Source organism: Xenopus tropicalis, chromosome 5 (genome assembly GCF_000004195.4).
Source record: "Xenopus tropicalis strain Nigerian chromosome 5, UCB_Xtro_10.0, whole genome shotgun sequence".
Lineage (NCBI taxonomy): Eukaryota > Metazoa > Chordata > Amphibia > Anura > Pipidae > Xenopus > Xenopus tropicalis.
Window position 1 is genome coordinate 145,903,102 of NC_030681.2, and position 22,583 is coordinate 145,925,684.

General features: G+C 40.7%; 2 protein-coding genes across 5 annotated transcripts in view; one reads left to right on the forward strand and one right to left on the reverse strand.

The window, feature by feature from the left end:
• Nucleotides 1-22,583, forward strand: part of eva1a (eva-1 homolog A) — a 167,851-nt gene that overhangs the window by 27,154 nt on the left and 118,114 nt on the right. Inside the window, exon 2 of one of the 2 annotated variants that reach the window (XM_031901453.1) lies at nt 13,063-13,277. In XM_031901453.1, coding sequence (XP_031757313.1) covers nt 13,063-13,277 — 215 coding nt within the window. The remainder of the gene's footprint in view (nt 1-13,062; nt 13,278-22,583) is intronic. The other variant, XM_031901454.1, reaches the window with a different exon arrangement.
• sbk1l (SH3 domain binding kinase 1 like) lies at nt 14,424-21,622 on the reverse strand. 3 transcript variants are annotated; one of them, XR_001171977.3, is made up of 6 exons: nt 21,505-21,622; nt 20,442-20,580; nt 19,099-19,301; nt 18,085-18,965; nt 15,736-15,890; nt 14,424-15,422 (listed from the first exon to the last, which is right to left on the reverse strand). XR_001171977.3 is itself a non-coding variant. In XM_012971374.3 (4 exons), the coding sequence occupies exons 2-4, from the start codon at nt 20,539-20,541 to the stop codon at nt 18,183-18,185; spliced, it is 1,086 nt and encodes a 361-aa protein (XP_012826828.2). In that variant the 5' UTR covers nt 20,542-20,580; nt 21,505-21,622; the 3' UTR covers nt 17,882-18,182. The 3 variants fall into 3 exon arrangements, 1 of the variants encoding a protein (XP_012826828.2); XR_001171978.3 differs by lacking the exon at nt 15,736-15,890 and having other exon boundaries at nt 14,523-15,422; XM_012971374.3 differs by lacking the exons at nt 14,424-15,422; nt 15,736-15,890 and having other exon boundaries at nt 17,882-18,965.

Here is a 22,583-nt window from a genome sequence, read left to right on the forward strand (position 1 = left end):
TGGCAACCCGGTTGGTGGGCTCTTCAACCAACTAGTTATCTAGTTTCTAACTTGAGTCACCCTATTAACTAGAGAACAGGGAGTCGTTGCGAACATAGATTAGAAGTGAAGTGCAAAGAGCTAGGTAGATGTGAAGGTTTGGCCCTTGGCTTGCCAACTGACCACACGAGGGGTTATTGAAATGCAGACATCTAGTGATGGGTGAAATGTTTGGCCAGGCATGGATTCGCGGAAAAATTTGCTGCACGTCCAAAAATTGTCACCGGTGTCAAAAAAGAATAGTCACGGGCGTCAAAAGAATAGCCGCGCAACGAAATAATAGCCGCGGGCGACAGAAGAATAGCCGCAGGCGACAAAAGAATAGCCGCACAACGAAATAATAGCCGCGGGCGACAAAAGAATAGCCGCAGGCGACAATTTTTGTTGCCACACAACATTTTCGCCCTTTCGCAAATTTTTCACCGTTTCGCGGATCTTTTGAAAGATTCGCAAATTTTTCAACAAAGTGAAACGGAACAGATTCGCTCATCACTACAGACATCCAACAGGCAGTCAACAGAAAGCAACACTATTGGCTGGCCTAGGCAATATTTGGACAACCCAATCAGATATTGACTAGAAATATGATCACTAAAACTTGAGTGAACCATCTGCCATTCCAGAGTGAAGTGAACCCATCTCTTTCCATTTTTACATGGGTATCTTAGTCTTTGGATTCGGGGAACCAGAGTTTAATCCCAGTGGGTCAACTTTGCATTCCAACTAAAAGAACTTTCTTTGCTTTATGATTTTAGAGGTTTTCAGGGTTTTTTGACGCTTGTATTTGTGCGACAGTATGAAAAGGTTGCTGTTTCCATTTTTTATCTGCATCTTTTTTCATTTGTGGAAATGACTTTCGTTGTGGTTTCAAAAAAACCACAAAAATCCAAATATTGATAAATCTGCCCCTAAATGATCCATTAAGTTTAGTGCTTTTTACTAAAAGTGGTGTTTGCAGCAGACCCTGTAGTGACCCCACAGTGGTGGGAACGTATTCATGTGGTTTTACAGCTGAGCAGCCTGAAGAAAGGGAAAAAAAACATGATGTGTTATATAATATCTACAGTGTTCTGTGCTTACTCGGCCAGAACGCTTCCCTTCAATTAGCCTGCGCTTAGAAATTCTGTGGGGTAGCTGACCTTAAATCCAGTAAGATACGTTATTTAGGCTATCAATCAGAGCGCCAGCCAAGGGGAGAAGATTAAGGGACCAATTTATGAAGTTGTAAAAAAATAAAAAGCTTGCGTTTCTGTTACACTTGACTTTTTTCTGTGGGCCAATAAGATCAGGGCAGTATTAACACGGATGAGTCCAAATTGCATGGATATAGGGTATAACATCCCACCGCAGCTTGGCCAGCTTTAGGGCCCTCTTTAATCACATTTTCTGTCTCTATAGAGCTGCAGAATAAAGGAGACAATCTTATTTATTTATTCATTTTTAATTTAAATAGGGGTTTTCAATATGCTACACATTCTATGTGCCACGATAGAGTGGAGACTTAACAAGAAGGAGAATGTTGCATATATTTTGTCATTGTTGGTTCTCTTGCAGTTATGTTACTTGACAAAACTCTATGTAAAAAGCTCAGGGATTGTGGACTAATTGCCATGGAAATAGTTGGCTTTGCAACGTGCCTCAACCCATTTGGGTGCTGCCTATCACAAGTATCAAACAGGTGGGAGATGAAGCCCAGCAGGCTAAACCTCGATGGGTATGGTCTGATACCCAGTCAGCCTAAGAGCAAAGCTTGCACATCATTAGGCAGTTTAGCTAAATAGAGTTGTAGGTCTGGTCAATTAGTAGCCATTTTAATGAACAGTCTGACATGGAGATCAGGTTATTTAGTGGCTCAATATACTTACAACAACATCTACTTATAAGATGGACAATTCAGACCATATTCCAGTTGGAAATCAGACCATTTAGGCCCCCAGCATGTGGGCAGATTCAGTTGCCCCTGTACACCCAGGGCACAGGCTGCATGTAAACTTATAGTCAGGGTTACAGGAAGGAGGGGCTTGTTTGCTGCCCTGGGTACCCCTGGAACTATAGCAGGGTGACTGTTACCCCAATGTTTCTATATATCTGTAACCTTGTTATGGGCTAAGGGGGCCCAGCCTGAAGGCCAGTTAGGGGGGGATTTGGGGTGAGTGGGTATTTGAGCCCTGGGTACCCCTGTAACCCAGTCAGGATGACTGTACCCCAATATTTTTATATATTTGTAACCTTGTAATGAGCCCAAGCTGTCAGTGCTTATTTTTTACCCTCAATACCTAAAAATTTAAAATATTCATAGAACACGTTCTTTGAGAGAAGGCTTTATGCAATGACAACAGAAGACCTAAGGATAACAAAATGTGAAATCGGACATCGCTACTTGTTTAAGGTGTGTGGAATTTTTTGCAAAGAAAGAACCTGATTGACTGGTTGGGATAGAGGTTACTGTAGATCGTTAAAATGCCATTTGGGCAGATCTTTCAACTCCTGTTTGAAAGGTTAACAGGAATCTGCTTACAATTTGTACAGAAAGTTTGGGGATATGTAGGTGAAGTGAACAGAAAATTGATGTAAATTGTTAATAAGCAGACAGCACATAGTGGAAGGGGAATTTTTGTTACCTTATTCCATAAAGCGCCAACATATTCCATAGTGCTGTCCTGTAAAAAAAATGCATACATTGAACATACATATTACATATGAAAATACAACTAATAAAAAACCAAGGCAAGAGGTAAAGAGGGGCCTTGACAAAAGAGCTTACAGTCTCCTTGGTTCTTTAAAGCATTTGTGGAAGAAGGAAACTTTATTAACTCTGATTCTCTCATGGTGTTATAAGACAAACTGCTGAGTATACAAAAGGGGTATGTGAAAATTAATACTTTTGTTTAAAGGGGAGGGCATTTCTTAGTAGCTTAATGCACAGAATGTCTTAATGTCCTATATATATTGATAAAGGGTGAGTGCAGAGGATCTCTTGTTGTTGTTTCTATGTATTTTGTGGTCACAACCTCATTGCACCCCCGCCTAATTTAATGGTTGAGCACAACTTTCCCCTTTTTTGCTATATATATTATATATATATATATTGTAGAAATTGACAATACAGTAAGCATATTGCCTTCGGGCTTGGTAGGGAAAGTGTGAAATAGTTCCTTCGAATGTACAATAAATAAATGCAAGGCATGTATCAACAGAACTCTGACAGCTTGTCGGATCTATCTGTGTATGTACAGCACCTAGAGATCACTCTCCCTAATTTGTCGGGCGCTTCTCATACATTCTCTTGGACTCGTGCTGCCAATGCTAATTGGAGAATCAATAGTCTTAAGGTGCCCATACACGTTTAGATCTGCTTACTTGGCAATGTCGCCAAGCAAGCGGATCTTCTCCCAATATCCCCACCTACGGGGGGGCGATATCAGACAAGTTTAGGCTAATTCGATGGCAATGGGCTCATTGATGCAGTCCCCGATCCGACTAAATCTTTTAACCTGCCCGATTGATATCTGGCCAATTTCAGGCCAGATAATGGTCGGGCATGCCCGCCGTTGCTGCCCCTACGCAGGCCAATAAGCTGCCGAATCGGTCTAAGGAACCGATAACGACAGCTAAAATCAGCCCGTGTATGGGGACCTTTAGCAAAGGATTTCACACTAAACATTACATTTCCTGATTATTTCTGTAGCAAAGTAAATACCATGAGTCCCAGAATGACATAAAGCATAAGCTAAGATTTGCTTCTTTCCATTCAGTTCCCATGCCAATATCCAGGACACCATCTATGGGGTCCTTCACAACATGATATTCCTGCCGGCCCAAGCAATATGTGGCTGTGTACTGGACCATCTGGTCCATAATGGTGAACTTCATTTTAGTCTTGTATACAATCCAATAAGCTCCTTACTTTGTCAAGAGATCCCAACTTGGCAGCAAAATCGACCTATTAATCACCAGCAGATAAATTCTATATTATTTGTATTTATTTAGTGACATCTTAATTACAGTAGTTATCCTTTCTTAACTAGTGATAAAATATGTATTCACCTATGACCTCTAGTTCTTGCATGGAGACCTGCATGTAGGCATTGCATACTAGTGCTCCTTAACGTTCCCAGACAGTTGCAGGTGTGATAACAAGTCAAGTACGAGAGACATATTGACTTAGTAATATAATAAGTCAGAGAGGAGAGTTTCCGTTGACATAGCCAACATATGGACTTGCAAAGTTCTCTGTATGAAAAGGGCCTGATAATATATTATCTTCTCCATCTGCTGGTTTTGTCCAGGCACGAAAGAAAATAGCTTATGCCCCCTAATTAAACATATTTGCTGGAAGAAGTGTCAGAAGAGCAATTATTTCCGTCCATCTCTCCACAAGTGGCTGTGTTTTCTCACTGCGGCTGCATCTGAAGCTTCCGAGGTCCATCACTCATGTCTGCCCTGCAGATATTGAAGATATTGCAGAGATGTATGTGGGTATCTGAATGTGATATACAAAGCTTTCTGCAGTATCACAGCGACTGATATCATGGAGACCGTTAGGCCAGGGTTACTTTTTTACTTGTGAGTAAAAAGTGTTGGTGAACCACACAGGCATGAAAAATGTTACTTGGGGAAGCTAAATAAGGCCTGTGATTGGCTATTTGGTAGCCCCATGGGGACTGCTGGCCTGCAGGAGGCTCTGCTTGGGGTAAAACTGTGTCTCCAAGTCAAACCTTGTCTCCAAGCCAGAAATGTAAAAATGGCACCTACTTTAAAGCCACTGGGACCAATATTATAGGGAGTGGTGAGTAACGTTACTCGAGCTACTGGTTGGGGATCACTGCTTTAGGCCTTCACTTCACTTTTCTGTTATGTCTATTGTTATTGTTCTTTATACAGTGACAGAATTTTCATAAATCTCTGTCACGGGCTGAAGGCCTTTATCGGGGTTGAGGTCAGGACCAAGAGGGAAGCTGTCCATCAGATTCAGGCAAAAGTTTGTGGCAAGTAGCAATCAGCATAGTCTAGGGCAGAGCAGAGATTCAAAACCGATTGCATTCAGGAGCTTTTCCGAGAAAAGACCTATTAATGGTCATTGAACCCGGGTACTAAGCGTCCTTTTATTTTGAATTTGGCATAAAAGTGCAACTTGATGATGTCACGTGTCTGCGAGCGCCGGCGTTCCGTCGCTGGGAAACCATGTGGCACGTATCGGCGCTGCCAACTCATGTGGGGCCTATGGGCGCTCATTACAGTCTCATCCCACTAGAGCTTACAATCCAAGGACCCTAACGCATACCAACCCAAAATGGTCAATTTTATCAGGAGCCAATTAAAATTCATGTGTGTATTTTGAAGTGTGGAAAGAAACCAGAGAACTGGAATCTTACCAAGGACCTCAACATTGCAAGACAGCAATGCCAACCACTGTGCTGCCCCTGTCTGAGATTTATTATTTCTACAATATATTAGGGAAAGTTGGGTTTTTTAGTGAAAGCAGTTTCTCAGTTTTTCATGGATAGTTTATTAAATAGAATGACAGCGGTGTTTGTAGCCTAGTGAGTATGATGTCATGGTGCTCTAACCACAGCTTTTTATCCTGGGCTGGTTTCATATAATTTATTAGAAATAGGCCTTTCTAGTGTTTCGCTAAACCGACAGCTCCTAGTAGACAGGTCATAACAAGCTGCCTCGTGTCTTGGAAACACTTTCTGCTCTTCAGGCATTTCACGTGTATGGCCAGCTTTAGTCGAATTCAGGCAAAGGATCATTACAGGTGGCAATCGGCATAGTCAGGAGCAAAACAGAAAGTCAGGAACTGGTAGAACAAGCCAAATTAGTAATTCTGATGCACCCAGGAACTTTACAGGGAAAGACCTATATTTGGGCATATTTGAACCCGTGGCTTTGGCGTCTATTTAAAATTTTCACCCCAAGCGCAGTGCGGTGTTGTCACATGTCTACACGATGATGTCACCGGTCCAGTGTCCCACATATTGCCCAAGGACGCTGCCATCTTGGACACGGCGCCAAAGAGGAATAGAGTACCATTGGGAAGTCGTAGCAACCTGGAGCTACTACTACTTCTAGGCCAGGCGGTATCCCCAGGGTTCCCTCAGCACCTTTCGTCAAAGGGCCCCACACGTGCATCTAAATCAGTGGTTCTCAACCTCCCTAATGCCGCGACCCTTTAATACAGTTCCTCATGTTGTGGTGACCCCCAACCATAAAATTATTCCTAAGACCATCGGAAATATGTGTTTTCCGATGGTCTTAGGCGACCCCTGTGAAAGGGTCGTTCGACCCTCAAAGGGGCCCCGACCCACAGGTTGAAAACTGCTGATCTAAAGAATAGACTTCATGTGTCACTTGCATGCCGAACACCAGAGATGTGCCAACTGGACTGTGAAAATATTTATTGCACTTTGCCAGTGTGTCCCATATGAGAATGCCTCAGCATAGGCAAGTAGAGTGGCAGCAAAGAGGTTGTAGTGGGATGTGGCCTCAACCCTGGTTTTGTTTGTATTGAGACCTGTCTGTTATACACCAGGCTGTGAATCAGTGGCCAATAGGCATGGCTAAAAGTTCCTAAAGTAAATTTGTTTACCTTTCAATATAGAAGGCCCTCTGAGATTAAGCAGACTAGTAAAATATAGAATGATACAGAAGGAACAAAGCCCTTCCCTGTTAATAGAATATTAATGGAGTTGGACACAGCTGCCAATGGCAAGTGAATACAATGACTGGTTAGTTCACACCTCGGGCTGTCAATAATCACTATTAATTAGAAAGTTACAGTGAACTCTGGGCTGCAGAGCTAAACCTGTTGACCTGACAGCCTTCAGGGAGATCTCCTCGTCAGTAAGAAGAATCTGTTGTCAGTGTGAGTGGGAAATGTCCCGACATCTGTCGGCAGACAATAGCTTGTGGCAGGTAGGAACATTCCTGAATGGCTGAGATCCCATAAACAGCAGGTCCCATCAACACTGTGACATGCAAGACTCACTCCCAATCCCTTTATGGAAGTCTTTGCTTTCACTGGGTAATGGTCAAATGTATCTTGTTAAGTGACTGTGCTTTTAAGGCCAATAATGGGGATGATAGAGCTTGTTATGACTTTAGTGCTCATTGGCACTGCTGGTGGCCTTTTCTGGGTTCTGGGGGTTTCTATACCCATACCCAATCCTGTAGAACTATGCTTGGTAATGGGAAAACTCATGCTGGCATCTCCCCCGAAGGGCAGTGATCCCCAACCAGTGTTTTTGAGTAACATGTTGCTCACCAACCCCTTTGTTATTGCCCCAGTGGCCTCAAAGTAGGTGCCATGTTTACATTTCTGGCTTGGAGACAAGTTTTGGAAGCCCAGAGACACAGTTTTACCCCAAGCAGAGCCTCCTGCAGGCCAGCAGTCCCCATGGGGCTACCAAATAGCCAATCACAGCCCTTATTTGGCATCCCCAAAGAACATTTTCATGCTTGTGTGGCTCCCCAACATCTGTGTGTGGCTCATAAGTAAAAAAAGGTTGGGGATCCCTGCTGTAGAGGGTGTGATCAAAAAGTGGTGCACTAAACAGTTGGTGAATCCACTTCCGAATTATGTGAATCCGAGTGTTGCACAATTAATTATGACCGCAGCACACACGGCAATTTGTGCCCAGATTAAGCAAATATTAGGGGGCTGATCCTGCACTTTGCAGTTGTGCTTAGTGCAGGGAAATACCCATGCCCAGACTGGAATCCAATTTCCAAATAGGCATATATGAGAATGATCCAATAGACAATAGTAAGGGGTGAACTCAGGTTGCAGAAAAATTTACTTGGTAGTTGACCGGCTGACACGTGGTCCAGTTTTTGTGCCCAGCCTGTCAACTACCATCCAAAATAGGCCCTGGCATTTCAAGTACCCAGAGGCACAAACAGCCCCAGCAGCCCAATAAATAGTGAGTGTCTATGGCACCTTACAGCAGCCCCTCTGGCATTTGCCTGAACCCACAGATTGCCAGTCTGGGCCTGGCTATTCCTTATTATAGTACTGTACCCCTGGTATAAACCCAGCATAGAGGGAAAAATGTAAATAAATGTGCTCATTCACACATGCTATAAAACCAGCGTATTGATAAAATCATCAATAAAGCATGAAAACAAATGCCTTCTAGTGTGTATATTACATACTATGTGAACTCATAATATGAACATAAATATATTTCAATTGCATCACTCTAAACACTATAATAGATTGCAAGCTCTGGGGAGCTGGACCCTCCCCCTATAGTTCCCTAACATTATACTAATGGGACTGTGCATTTAAGCTGGTGTTACGTGTGTCTGTATATACTGGGAAATAGTTGTTCCCAAACTGTGTCTCTCCCCCCCGTGGGACGGGTGCTCCGTGCAATTAATGGGCCAGCTCGGCCAGTGTAGGTGGAATTTGGGAATGGAAGTTTATCGACTGCCTTTGATATCCCTGAAACAACAGCAGGAATTACAGGCACCAACTTCCATGTGCAACTTGACATCACTGCCATAGGTGCTGCTTTCATACGACTGTGACTTTGATGGATAGTTCCCAAAGGATTCTCGCTCTTTTCTTGAGATAACAGGATTATGTGTTCATAACACTGACTGGGTCACTGATTCCTTCTGGGAAAAAGGAACATCTGCCTACATTATCCTTACTCTGCTTAGTTGGAGCATCGGACTGACATTTTATTGAAAGAAATACCAAGACAAACATTTTTTATTTGTATATGCCTTTTTTCCATTCGAACAATGAGAGAAGAAGAAGGGACAGAAAAACAAACAAGATTACATATCCCAAGCCATGTTCCTTAATGGGGATCTAAACCCCAAAAACTGAATTGATGCATACTTGCTCATTGCTTCTCTAAGCAGTTTTGACATTTACATTCATTTGGCCATACATGGGCTGATTGTAGCTGCCGATATCGGACCCTTAAGGTCCCCATACACTACGGGTGGGCGATATCGGGTAGCAAGTAGCTTAAAAAAAAAATAATCCGATCGTTTGGCCCTGGGGCCAAACGATCGAATGACATTTGCGGCCATGGAGCAGTCGGTTCGGGGACCGCATCAACGAGCCGATGCGGCCCCTGATCCGACTGGATTTTCTAACCTGCCCGATCGATATCTGGCCAATTTCAGGCCAGATATCGGTCGGCCAAGCCGCTCAGTTCTGCCCATACACGGGCCAATAAGCTGCCGAATCAGTCCAAGGGACCCATATCGGCAGCTACTATTGGCCCGTGTATGGGGACCTTTAGACCGATTCAGCAGCTAATCGGGCCATGTATGGGCACTACCGACGGGGCTGCGCAACCGATATCTGGCCTGAAATTGGCCAAATATCGTTTGGGCAGGTTAAAAAATTCATTCGGATGACCATGCCTATTACTGTCGTTATAAATTGATTATTTGGCCCCAGGGCCAAACGACACAATTAGCCTAAATTCCCCTGATATCGGGAGAATATCTGCTCGCTTGGTGATCTCGCCGATCTCTTGACGTGTATGGCCACCTTTACTGCTATGGTGCATCTGGCTGCTACCATACTTGACTAAGGCGCACGTTCTCTAGGGTTTCGACATTGTTTATTGACATCTTTACAAATAATGATAAACAAAGTGACTTGCCGACTTGACGGTACAAATAATATAGACAATTACATTTCTACCCCCAGTCCGCTGGCTAGACGCCCTGACGAAGGACAGATTTCGACGAATACGGTCCCAGTCTAATGTAGAGTCTAGCGGCATTATTTATCAATGTTCGAGTTTTTGACAATTTTGGAGTTTTTTTCTACTTCAAATAAACTCACAATTTAAAAAAAACTAATGTTTGCTGTATATTAAAAAAATCAGAGTATAAAAAAACTCAAATACATCAAATTTGTGAGTTTGCAATTGAAAAAAAGGCTTGATTTTTTTTTTTGTGAATATGCAGTTTGACTCATTTGGTGGGTCCCACCCAAGTTTATGATGTTCAGTCGGGTAATATCAAGATTTTGCTCCTCTTGGGGCATGCTGTCTGTAAGCTGTGGAGAAGTTGTTACAATTTATAACATCAGTGTTTTAGTCCCTCCTTCCCTGCCAGGATTTCAAATGATGCAGAAAGAGAAGAACTGTTTTGCAGCTGGATTTCAGCATATAAACATGGTATTTATTTATACATTTTGAAGGAACAGGTTACAGTGATTACAGATATATAAGGGGTTTCTGGGATGTATGGGGCTCTTTAACAGATTTATGTTCGGAAGCCGGAGTTCCCTCCTAATAATTAATCCTTTTTGGATACATTATACATATTTGTGGTCAAATAGGAGTACTATAAGTAGCAATGTCACTTTTTTTGGTTTCCTAATATAGGAAAAACGCATAGAAATGTTCTATTGTATCTACTTTTAACACTTCTTTAGGGAGAGACCTTCTTGCATTGGGTGCCTGTCCCTGGTTTGTGTGGCGCTTGCCTATTAGCAGTAATTAGTGGTGGTGATTCTATCACTAATCATTCTGTATTTGTCTGTGTCCCTGTGTGTCCGAGCTGTAGGCAGTGCCGCTGCCAGACATGGGGTTGGATTACTTGTGGGAAAGAGAACAATGGCAGGCAATGAGCTGTGACAGCTGATGGATAGAGGTGTAACCTCAGAAATTCTCCCCCTTTGTGAGTGAATGGGAGCAGGTATCAGAGCGGGGTCCAGCCTTTGTGCTCAGCTGGGAGTTTCTCTGCAAAGTATCGTTTGATCAATGTGTCTGTGGAATTACCTACCCGCCACACTCATTTATTTCTACTATGTCCGTGTGTCTGTCAGCCTTTAATAGCCGAGAATTTGCCTTTTGTCTCTTGCTTTGTTTGCTGGACACAGTCCTGGGGTGATGAAACGTAGCTCCGGCCATATTGTGCGTAAGGAGTCGGCAAATAAACATGTGAGCTCTCGCTGAAAGAGACTTTAGGTGGGATTAACTTATATTGGCATGAAGCATGTTCTACAGGTATAGGATCCATTATCCAGAAAGTAACGAATTACGGGAAGGTCATCCCCCATAGATGCTATCCTAATTGAATAATAGACTGATTCCTGTAGTAGTAAAACAGAACCTCGTATGTGATCCAAAGTAGGACATAATTAATCGTTATTGGAGGCAAAAACAATCCTGTTGTGTTTATTCATTGTTACAATGATCCTTGACTTAAGGTATGGAGATCCAAATTATGGAAAGACTCCTTATACAGAGAACCCGAAGTCCCAAGCATTCTGGATAACAGATCCCATACCTTTATCATTTTCCTGTACAGTATACTGGTTTATACACATATTTATTGAAACAAGGGTGGGGCAATGTGTGGTACAGTGCAGCACAGTATAATGTCCATTGCCTTTAGGCACATAAATTGGGTTATGTATTTAGTGCAAGTAGCACCCACCATTACTGCATGGTATATAGGCAGGTCATGGATATTCCCTAATGCAGGGATCCCCAACCTTTTATAACTGTGAGCCACGTTCAAATGGAAAAAGTATTGGGGAGCAACACAAGCATGGAAACAGTTCCTGGGGGTGCAAATAAGAGCTATAATTGGCTATTTGGTAGTCCCTATGTGGACTGGCAGCCTATAGAAGGCTCTGTTTGGCTTTACACTGGGTTTTATGCAACTAAAACTTGCCTCCAAGCCAGAAATTCAAAAATAAGCACCTGCTTTGAGGCCACTGGGAGCAACATCCAAGGGGTTGGGGAGCAACATGTTCCCCCCGAGCCCCCCAGACCAATAAATAGTGACAATGGCATCTTACAGCAGCCGCTCTGGCATTTGCCAGAATTAATAAATTGCCAGTCCGGGCCAGGTAAGGGGATGCCAGGTATAAGGAGTCCTTATTTTTATTTTATGCCAATGGCAGAATTCTATTTCCCCTGTGTGTTTTCTTTTCCTGGGTGTTTAATTGTTAACTGCATCTGTCGCAGGTACAGGGGAAAATGCTCTGTCAATGGGCCCTAATAGTCCCAATTGTACACCCCACATCTGTGTAGATGAGCCCTATATATATATTTTTCATTTGTTCAAATCATCACTGATATGGGGTAAAGGCTACTAAAGCCTATACTGGTAACTGTATAGAGTTCTGCAATGTGTCGGACCTGGGAGGGGGGGCTTTTTGGATAAAGGGTCTGTCTGTAATATGCACGTTTACGCCTGTAAGTTCTCTTGTACTTGTGTTCAGGGAATAAATAAGTACAGAGAATTTATTTGCTATGGGTTTTATTTATCAACATTTATATATTTATATTTTTACTTCGGGTAACCTTGAAACTAAAAAAAAATGAATGTTACCTTATTTATTACAAAATCAGAATATAGTACAAGGTATAGTTTAATAATTATAGAGAAATGATAGGAAATACTTTTTACAAATTTTACAAAAAAAAACCTTCCCGTAATTCTGAGCTTTCTGGATAATGGATCCCATAATTGTAGTTCATCATTTTTAATGGGTCAATGAGCGTAAAAAATATTTTGAAAAACTCGAATTGACTAAATAGCTCACATTTTGTTCTAGGACAGCTCCCATTGACTTCTACATGACCATTCGTGGTTTTTTTTTTTAACCCATTATTCAAATACATGATTTTTAGCTAGAAAAACTCAAATTTTGGAGAAAAAAAAATACGTATTAATAAATAACCCCTTAGGTGATTTTATTGATCCATGGGAGGGAGCTGCCATATTGTTCCCATAGCTAGTGCAATATTGGTTGATAGTGTACGTGCATAGAACATGTTTTTCATACATATATAGAAAGTATCCTAGCACCAAGAAACCTCATTATAATTAATGGCAACAAAAATATTGAAAATGAATGAGCTTGGGGGGCAGTGAGACCATGTGACAGTGGGAAAGAGGCGTTTGAGCTTCTAGCCAATGAGCTGATGGGCTGCTGCTAATTAATAACATGTTTTTGCACATAATGATTGTCATTGTCACGCTTACGATACAAGTAGTTTCCCGCCTTTCTTTTTATTACGACAGGTTACATTTCTAGGATATTAAAGAATTATACACTGCGTGCATGTGATGGAGAATATGTTTCACTTAGATGCCCTCACAGGACCACCATCAGCATCCAGTCATCCTTCTACGGCCGAACCCTGCCCAGCCACCAGATGTGCCCGTTACAGTACCCGCGTTCATTTGAAACCTTTATTAAGGAGGATGTGTCCTGCTCGTCTGACACCTCACTACAGGTACGCGCACTCGATCCACTCATAAACACTTACTATTGCCTGTTTGTGTGGTTCTAGTAACCCATAGCAACCAAGAAGATAATTTCATTGCTTATTCTGGTGCTCAAAAAGGACCATATAGTAAAGGACCCCTACTGAGTGGGTAATACAAATAGCTAGTGCATATAAATAATGATATACAGGTATCGGACCCCTTATCCGGAAACCCATTATCCAGAAAGTTCCGAATTACGGAAAGGCCATCTCCCATAGACTCCATTTTAAAAAAAATTCACATTTTAAAAAATGTTTTTCTTTTCTCTGTAGTAATAAAACAGTACCCGTACTTGATCCCAACTAAGATATAATTACCCCTTATTGGGGGCAGAACAGCCCTATTGGGTTTATTTCATGGTTAAATGATTCCCTTTTCTCTGTAATAATAAAACAGTACCTGTACTTGATCCCAACTAAGATATAATTACCCCTTATTGGGGGCAGAACAGCCCTATTGGGTTTATTTAATGGTTAAATGATTCCCTTTTCTCTGTAATAATAAAACAGTACCTGTACTTGATCCCAACTAAGATATAATTACCCCTTATTGGGGCAGAACAGCCCTATTGGGTTTATTTAATGGTTAAATGATTCCCTTTTCTCTGTAATAATAAAACAGTACCTGTACTTGATCCCAACTAAGATATAATTACCCCTTATTGGGGCAGAACAGCCCTATTGGGTTTATTTAATGGTTAAATGATTCCCTTTTCTCTGTAATAATAAAACAGTACCTGTACTTGATCCCAACTAAGATATAATTACCCCTTATTGGGGGCAGAACAGCCCTATTGGGTTTATTTAATGGTTAAATGATTCCCTTTTCTCTGTAATAATAAAACAGTACCTGTACTTGATCCCAACTAAGATATAATTACCCCTTATTGGGGGCAGAACAGCCCTATTGGTCCCTTTTCCGGAAAACCCCAGGTCCTGAGCATTCTGGATAACCGGTCCCATACCTGTATTTCTATTGTGTCCATATTAAAATCTCTCACTAATACCCAAATACTGTCACCATGTTTCAGTTTTAACTTCCATTCAAGTCATAGCAGCAAAATAGATACAGGTCCCCCCCCAGAGAGGGAGAGGTTACCCTTTAAGCCGTACCAAGTTAAAGTGACAGGTGGAAGCCTGAATGGGCAGCAATTTGAGCTGATGAAATGGTGGGATTTGCCGAGGCATGCAGCCTGTCAGCCCTGCTCAGTACGGTGGAACTCAGGGGTTATTTGCTGTGGTTTCCATCCTACTTCAGCGTCGACAGATTTGATTGTGTTTGAGTATGTGTATTACTGACAATATAAAGCTGGAACAGCGGTGCTGACAGTCTGCAAACAGCGGGCAGGTAGGTAAGCAAATGCACTCCAACCAAAGCGACAACAGAACCTTTATGTTTTATATTATTTTATTTTCAGTTTCATGGAGCTTGATGTTTTGCTAACAGGAAAACTATTTCCCCAAACAATGTAGGTTAAAAATATATTGCATAAACAGCTCATATGTAAAACCCTGCGTCATCTAAATAAACCATTTTCATAATAATATACATTTTTAGTAGTATGTGCCATTGGGTAATCCTAAATAGAAAACTGCCATTTTACACACTAAGGGCCGCCCCCTGGGATCATAGGATTCACAGTGCACACAAACAAGCCAAGGCACACATACATGCTAGGCCCCATCAGCCAATGAATGGGCAGAGTTCTGCCTTTTGCTCCCACACTACTTCCTGTTACAGTTAGAGCTGCATCACTTCCTGTCAGCTGATCTTTGAGGGAGCACACAGCCCCGTAATGTGCACAATACATCTAAATGGCTCAAGTCAATGCTAATACCCACCCATACTGCTGGAAATAATACCATGTACACCTAATGGCCTTACAAGGCTTCCGGGGTGATAGCTTTGCTACCCACTAGACAACTAGATACTTGGCCAATGGTATAACTAAAGGGGGGGCTGGAATTGCATTTGTACAGAGACCTATGGGGGGGGGGCATGAGAAAACCCCACTGTAAAAGAACAGAAATGAAGCTCCTCATATTGAGCATTTAGACATGTTGATTGTGAAAGCTCATCTCCTCGAGACTCAGCTGAATTCTCTCGCCTTCCTATGGATACAGAGATGGGGAGACAAAGGTTTTTATTAGTGTTGGGTAGGTTTGTGTGGGTCGATCCCGTGTCGTGGTTTTCTACTCAATGCCAAGTCATAATGCCATTGGTTAAAAAAGAAAGGGTCTATGGCAACAATGATTACATGCAGAATATTTCGACTCCTATACCAAACCACTACGGAGCACAACTTCAGACTGCATGATAGGCTTTTTTGTAATCTACCCACTAAGAACATTCTAGAAAACCAGAACTTGTTTTTTAAATGTTAATGAATATTCCAAGGTTTTGTTTTTTTAAATATCCCCTCACCGTTCTCCAAGTCTCTATGGAAAAACCTTAAAGGGCCAGTGACCCTGCATATCCTCTGGTCTCTGTAGACATTCTTTGTTGGCTAAATAAAGCCCCACCCAGTCTACTGTGCCTTTTCTTAATACAAATGATGTCTTGTTTTGAGTCAGAAAGCCCTGCAAAAAGAAAGTAAATGTATCTTGAAATAAAAGCAATTGTGGGTGTGGTTATTTGTATTCATTAGGGGCTACACCTTTTCTGTGTAATGTACAATAAGCATGATAAGTACCTGGGAAGGTTTTAGAAACTGCAAATATCCCTAGAAACAAAATAAATACAAATAACAATATGTGTAACCTTGGGTTGCATGGACTTTGATAGTACAGGTATGGGACCTGTTATCCAGAATGCTCGGGACCTGAGTTTTTTTGGATAAGGGAATTTGGGTCTCCATAACTTAAGTCTGCTAAAAATCATTTAAACATTGAGTACACCCAATAGGACTGTTTTGCCTCCAATAAGGGGTAATTATATCTTAGTTGGGATCAAGTACAGGTACTGTTTTATTATTACAGAGAAAAGGGAATCATTTAACCATTAAATAAACCCAATAGGGCTGTTCTGCCCCAATAAGGGGTAATTATATCTTAGTTGGGATCAAGTACAGGTACTGTTTTATTATTACAGAGAAAAGGGAATCATTTAACCATGAAATAAACCCAATAGGGCTGTTCTGCCCCCAATAAGGGGTAATTATATCTTAGTTGGGATCAAGTACAGGTACTGTTTTATTATTACAGAGAAAAGGGAATCATTTAACCATGAAATAAACCCAATAGGGCTGTTCTGCCCCAATAAGGGGTAATTATATTTTAGTTGGGATCAAGTACAGGTACTGTTTTATTATTACAGAGAAAAGGGAATCATTTAACCATGAAATAAACCCAATAGGGCTGTTCTGCCCCAATAAGGGGTAATTATATCTTAGTTGGGATCAAGTACAGGTACTGTTTTATTATTACAGAGAAAAGGGAATCATTTAACCATGAAATAAACCCAATAGGGCTGTTCTGCCCCAATAAGGGGTAATTATATCTTAGTTGGGATCAAGTACAGGTACTGTTTTATTATTACAGAGAAAAGGGAATCATTTAACCATGAAATAAACCCAATAGGGCTGTTCTGCCCCCAATAAGGGGTAATTATATCTTAGTTGGGATCAAGTACAGGTACTGTTTTATTATTACAGAGAAAAGGGAATCATTTAACCATTAAATAAACCCAATAGGACTGTTCTGCCCCCAATAAGGGGTAATTATATTTTAGTTGGGATCAAGTACAGGTACTGTTTTATTATTACAGAGAAAAGGGAATCATTTAACCATTAAATAAACCCAATAGGGCTGTTCTGCCCCCAATAAGGGGTAATTATATCTTAGTTGGGATCAAGTACAGGTACTGTTTTATTATTACAGAGAAAAGGGAATCATTTAACCATTAAATAAACCCAATAGGACTGTTCTGCCCCCAATAAGGGGTAATTATATTTTAGTTGGGATCAAGTACAGGTACTGTTTTATTATTACAGAGAAAAGGGAATCATTTAACCATTAAATAAACCCAATAGGGCTGTTCTGCCCCCAATAAGGGGTAATTATATCTTAGTTGGGATCAAGTACAGGTACTGTTTTATTATTACAGAGAAAAAGGAAATGATTTTTAAAAAGCTGAATTATTTGATTGAATGGCCTTTCCATAATTCAAAGCTTTCCCTGTAACAGGTTTTCAGATCCCATACCTGTATGAAAAACAATCTTGATTCATATTTCACACACATGACAAAAGACTTTTTATAATATAAGCCCTGTTTATTGCCTTTAAATATAAATTTTAAAAAATATATGTATATAAATATATAAATGCAATGCTTCATTAAAAAATAAGCACAAAATACTATATATCATCCAATAACATTTGCTTAACTTTGCATTTAATATCAATTTTAGTACAAATGTGTATTAACACGAGCACTGAGATTTCAGCCCCATGATATGACTATGGAAAAGGAACATTATTACATCTTTAAATCAAAAAAAGTAGAATAAGATATAGTATATTGCGAGTAGTACTGATTATCTTATTAAATATCATTCTTCAGATGTTGCTATCTACAGTTGCTCTTTAATGAAGGAAGGACATGTCTTTCTTAAGTCAATTCTTACATCTACAGCTTAATTTTGTTCTTATAGACATATCTTCCTTCATTTAAACTTGTCTGCTCCTTAATTCTCATTTTTCATTGGTCCAACCCCTCCCATGAACTTGATGGTGGTGAATTCATCACCCATAACAAAGTGCAGACATACTCACACACTGGACGTAGCCACTTCCCAGTCGTGCCTCCCACTTGGGCAGATTGGACACAGTTGTCCTGTACTTGCTAAACCACATTGAGGAGCAGATGAGGTTTAGGTGATGTCGATTTCCGATCCCAGACTTAGCGAAGTGTTCTCCGACAGGAGCATAATAACCGGGTTGTTGGGGTCTAGGTGCATTTGTGCGTTGTCCACATACATAAATTCTATATCATCTGTGTTTTCAACCACTATCACTTGTTCCTGCTCTTGTATTATGTACTCAATGACTGGCAGCTCGTTGTTGTCTTCGAGAATGATGATGTTTAGATCACCTTCTACCACCAAACCATCACTGTTGTTTTTAGCCATCCAGGGGAAATGAAGAAACTTCAGGACAGTATCAGGGGGGTGTCTAGCACAGGGAATCTCGGAGAGCAGCATTAGAAACATATCCAATGCCTCCTGTGTGAACCTATCCCATAAGATAGGTGTCGGAACATAATTTCTATTATTCTTCCAATGGACAAACAGTTGGTACTTTTGGTTATGTCCAAGAGCTTCTTCCCATGGGAAGTAACCAGTCAGTGCCACAAACAGGAGAATTCCAAGAGACCAGATGTCCATACTTGGACCCAAGACAAGTAGATGATTAGGCTTGAGGCTGCAAAGTTCCGGTGGCATATATGGAATTATGTGCGACATTGAAGGGACCAGGAAGCCCACGTTCTGAGTGAAACCAAAATCACAAAGCTTAATGTGATAACATTCTTTATCCATCAGTAAAACATTATCAGGCTTCAGGTCTCTATGCACAAGTCCTCGGCCATGAATGTAGTCCAGCGCCGCCGTGATTTGCACCGCACAACGTTTCACCACCTCTTCTGGAATGCCAACCTGCCAATGGGTAAAAAGAGAAAATTACTAAGGATTCAAGATACAGATAATTTCAGACAGATCATGGCTACAAAGGGAAGCAATGGGCATCCCAGTGATATTTTATCCCATTGAATAGCTGTGTCCTTCTTACCTCTGACTCAATGATTGAGTGAAGTGTCCCAGCCGGTGCCAGCTCTTGCGTGAAAATGAAGTAATCCAACGTCTCAATGTAGGTGGGATAGGTTTTTATTATTCCTGGGTAGTCCGAGAGGGAGATTGAAATGTTTAACTCATGAAGGAAGGCTGCCTGGCGAGTTCTGTCCTTCCTCACAAACTTCAGGGCAACAGAATGACCTGTGTAAAAAGATAAAAACCATTACGATGTATGAAAGTAAAAGGGAGGGTTGTGGCCAATAGATGTCTATCCACTAAGTCCTTGTTTACACCCTATGCACTGGGAGTCTGGGGAAGATAGCGTCAAAACCTATTGTTTAGATCTGATTGCAATGGAGTTAAGGAGATTGGCATCTTCTTTCTCAGCAGAGAGTCAAGCGCACAGTAACTGTTAATTGCATTTTTTTAAGGGGGCACTCCACCCAAACTCAACTTTAGCTTTTTGAAGTTAACTTTAAGCAACTTTGCAATACAGTATGCAACAGTAGTAATCGTATCAGTTATTGATTGCTTTATATCTTACTCTGTATGTCCAATGTATGAAACCCACTTATTGTACAGCGCTGCGGAATATGTTGGTGCTTTATAAATTAATGTTAATAATAATAAAATAATAATCTGTCCTCAGCCTGCCTTCAGCCTGCACAAATCCCATAATTCCCAGCACACATGGTGTCAATAAGGAAAGGAACATCACAGTGCAATGCATTGTGGGTTATGTAGTTCCTGTATGCTGTCTGTAAGCTGTTACAATTTGTAACATCAATGTTTTAGTCCCTCCTCCCCTGCCAGGATTTCAAATGATGCACAAAGAGAACTGTTTTGCAGATGGATTTCAGCATATAAAGTGATATCTATTCATACATTTGAAGGAACAGCATACAGTGATTACAGTTATATTAGGGGTTTCTGTGTTTTGTGGGGCTCTTGCGGGGTCTGGAACCCGGAGTTTCCCTTTAACTTTATTTGGCCTAGGCAATTTAGATATTTGTTGATCAAAGCATTCCCACCAGCAGCCACTTCACATTTAGTTAATAATGAAGTCTGTAGCAGACACTATCTTTGGGAAAAATATGCTGACTTTTGGGAAAGTCAACACTGAGGGGTTGCACAAGGGAAATTTTTGCCCCAGAACTAATGTACCTTGCCCTGGATATAAGACATCAGTTTCCGAATTGTTTTGGACCAGTGTTACCATTGATTGAGAAGTGGCTGTTGGCCATGTTGGCAGAAGGACTACATATCTAGGTCTTATGCATTATTTGCATGTAATGCAGCCGAATGTATTACTGCAACAGTGCGCCAGTAGCTTAATGTTACCTGAGATCCGTTCTCGAGCCAGCAGGACATGGCTAAAGGTACCCTGGCCCAGCTTCTTGATAACGTGGTAATGGTCTCCAATTTGTGATGCTCCAAGCATTGTGGACTGACTGTGTCTGTCTTTTGGATTGTCTTTGATCTGGAAATACAAATACTTGTTTTATTTTATGTGCAAAATTGTGATGATTAATACACTGCTGGGGATACACGTGGCCAGTCACAATGGCACCATAGCTATCAGGATGCAACCCCAGAACCAAAGAGCATAATATGTACAAAAAGAAAAATATTCTGTAATTCAGGATACTGAGTTACAGGATATTTTTCTTTTGTGCTCAAAATTGTGAGGGCCTAGCCTGCACTTATAATTAAGATATGGGTTTAATTACGTAAAGGGGTAACCCCTCAAACTACTTTTTCCATACCCCAAGAACATGGGCTTTGTGCCAAAGAGTGGTTTGAATCTGCCATGTTTGGCCTTGCATTAGGCAGACATGTAGGAACAGGGGCACTTTTGTAGGAGCTGACTTTGCCAGGGGTTCATTCCCTTCTGAATATTGTATATTCCTTTATATATATACCTCAATAAAACATTACAAGTAGAGGTAATGAAAGTCAGCCTACTGCACACTATAGGATTAAACAACATGACAATAAATATATATATTGTATAAATAATAAGGACACAAATATGGCACCTGTTCTTCTTATTCTTATGAAAACTACATGTACATTCATAAGGGTATAAAATAACATAGAAGAACAATGCACTATATAGTTGTGTGCCCGGTTTAATACTTAGCAAGGCCATATTTCAGTAAGTGAGATACAAAACCGTTTCCTACAACCAAAGACATATATGGTTCTCATTTTATATTTTACAAATAGAGAAACAGATATTATTTAACCAATAACCAACTAACACTACCACCATTTACACAATTATATTCCAAAAAATAACAACTCTGCACTATCACATACTGTAAATAACCCATAAAGTTGTCTAACTCGGCCCATATGAAGTCGACATTCAACATGATCAGCAATGGTAGCATATTGTTACCTGGGGCACTTGGAGATGACTTGTGGCAGCTTCCGTCTAAACAGGTGACCAAAATGACTTCTTTCTAAGAGATGCAGTCTCCACAACCTGCTCCAGATGAAGGTCTTGAGTCTTGAGAGGCAGAATTTAGTCTGAAGAACACAAGCTCCAAATTTTAAATGGAGATTCAATGTGGGAGGAGTCAGTTCTCTTTGCTGAATACTTTTAAAACGCAAATGAACTTGTCTCCTGGGCCCCGGCCCATTCTAAAGGAACCATTGTGACTAGGTGTTTGAGTAAGGAGTGAGGAGCAGGTGATTGCCCATTAGCATTGATGGAATATACCATTCTGTCTTAGAGATGCTAATTAGTTTCATGGACTTGGACTTCTACTCTCAACACTTCCCATCACCATCAGATACACAATGTTGTTATGGAAAATGGTAATATTCCTGTTGCCTTGTGATACTTTTTTGTAATACCTTGCATCCTGCACATTTAATTAATAATATTGGCAAAAACTATAGATTTTTTATGGCTTTACAGATACAAATAGGTTTTGCTCGATGACCACACAGTCTTAATGGGGCTTTAATACAATACATAACACAAGAGGCCAGACTCACTTTTGAGACCTGCAATCCTTGTAAGGCCTAAGAAGTAGCAATCTCTCACGAACTCAGGCCCCAAAGTGATTTTGTATTTAGAAGATAAAATATTACAATACAATTATTCATGTTACTGTTATTTATGTAGAGGTAGTATAAACCCTGTAAATGTAATAGCAATTGGTATATTCATGGTACAAATGGCTGAGACCTGAGTGTCAGTTATGATAAAAGTGACCCAAGTGGTAAAAGGCTAAGAAACCCCTGTTATATTAATATAACGTTCCATATATTCATTTCACAATTCATATTTTAGCGAGTTGCTGATCAGGGTGTGTTATAGACAACACTCAGAGTTCTAATGTTCGCAGAACTTAACGTTATGATTTTATTTGTCTACCATTAAGATAAAAATACAATTAGTAGAAATGATATTTCTTCTATAATATTATTTATTTATATAGTACAGTAGTTTATGGACTATTATGCTCC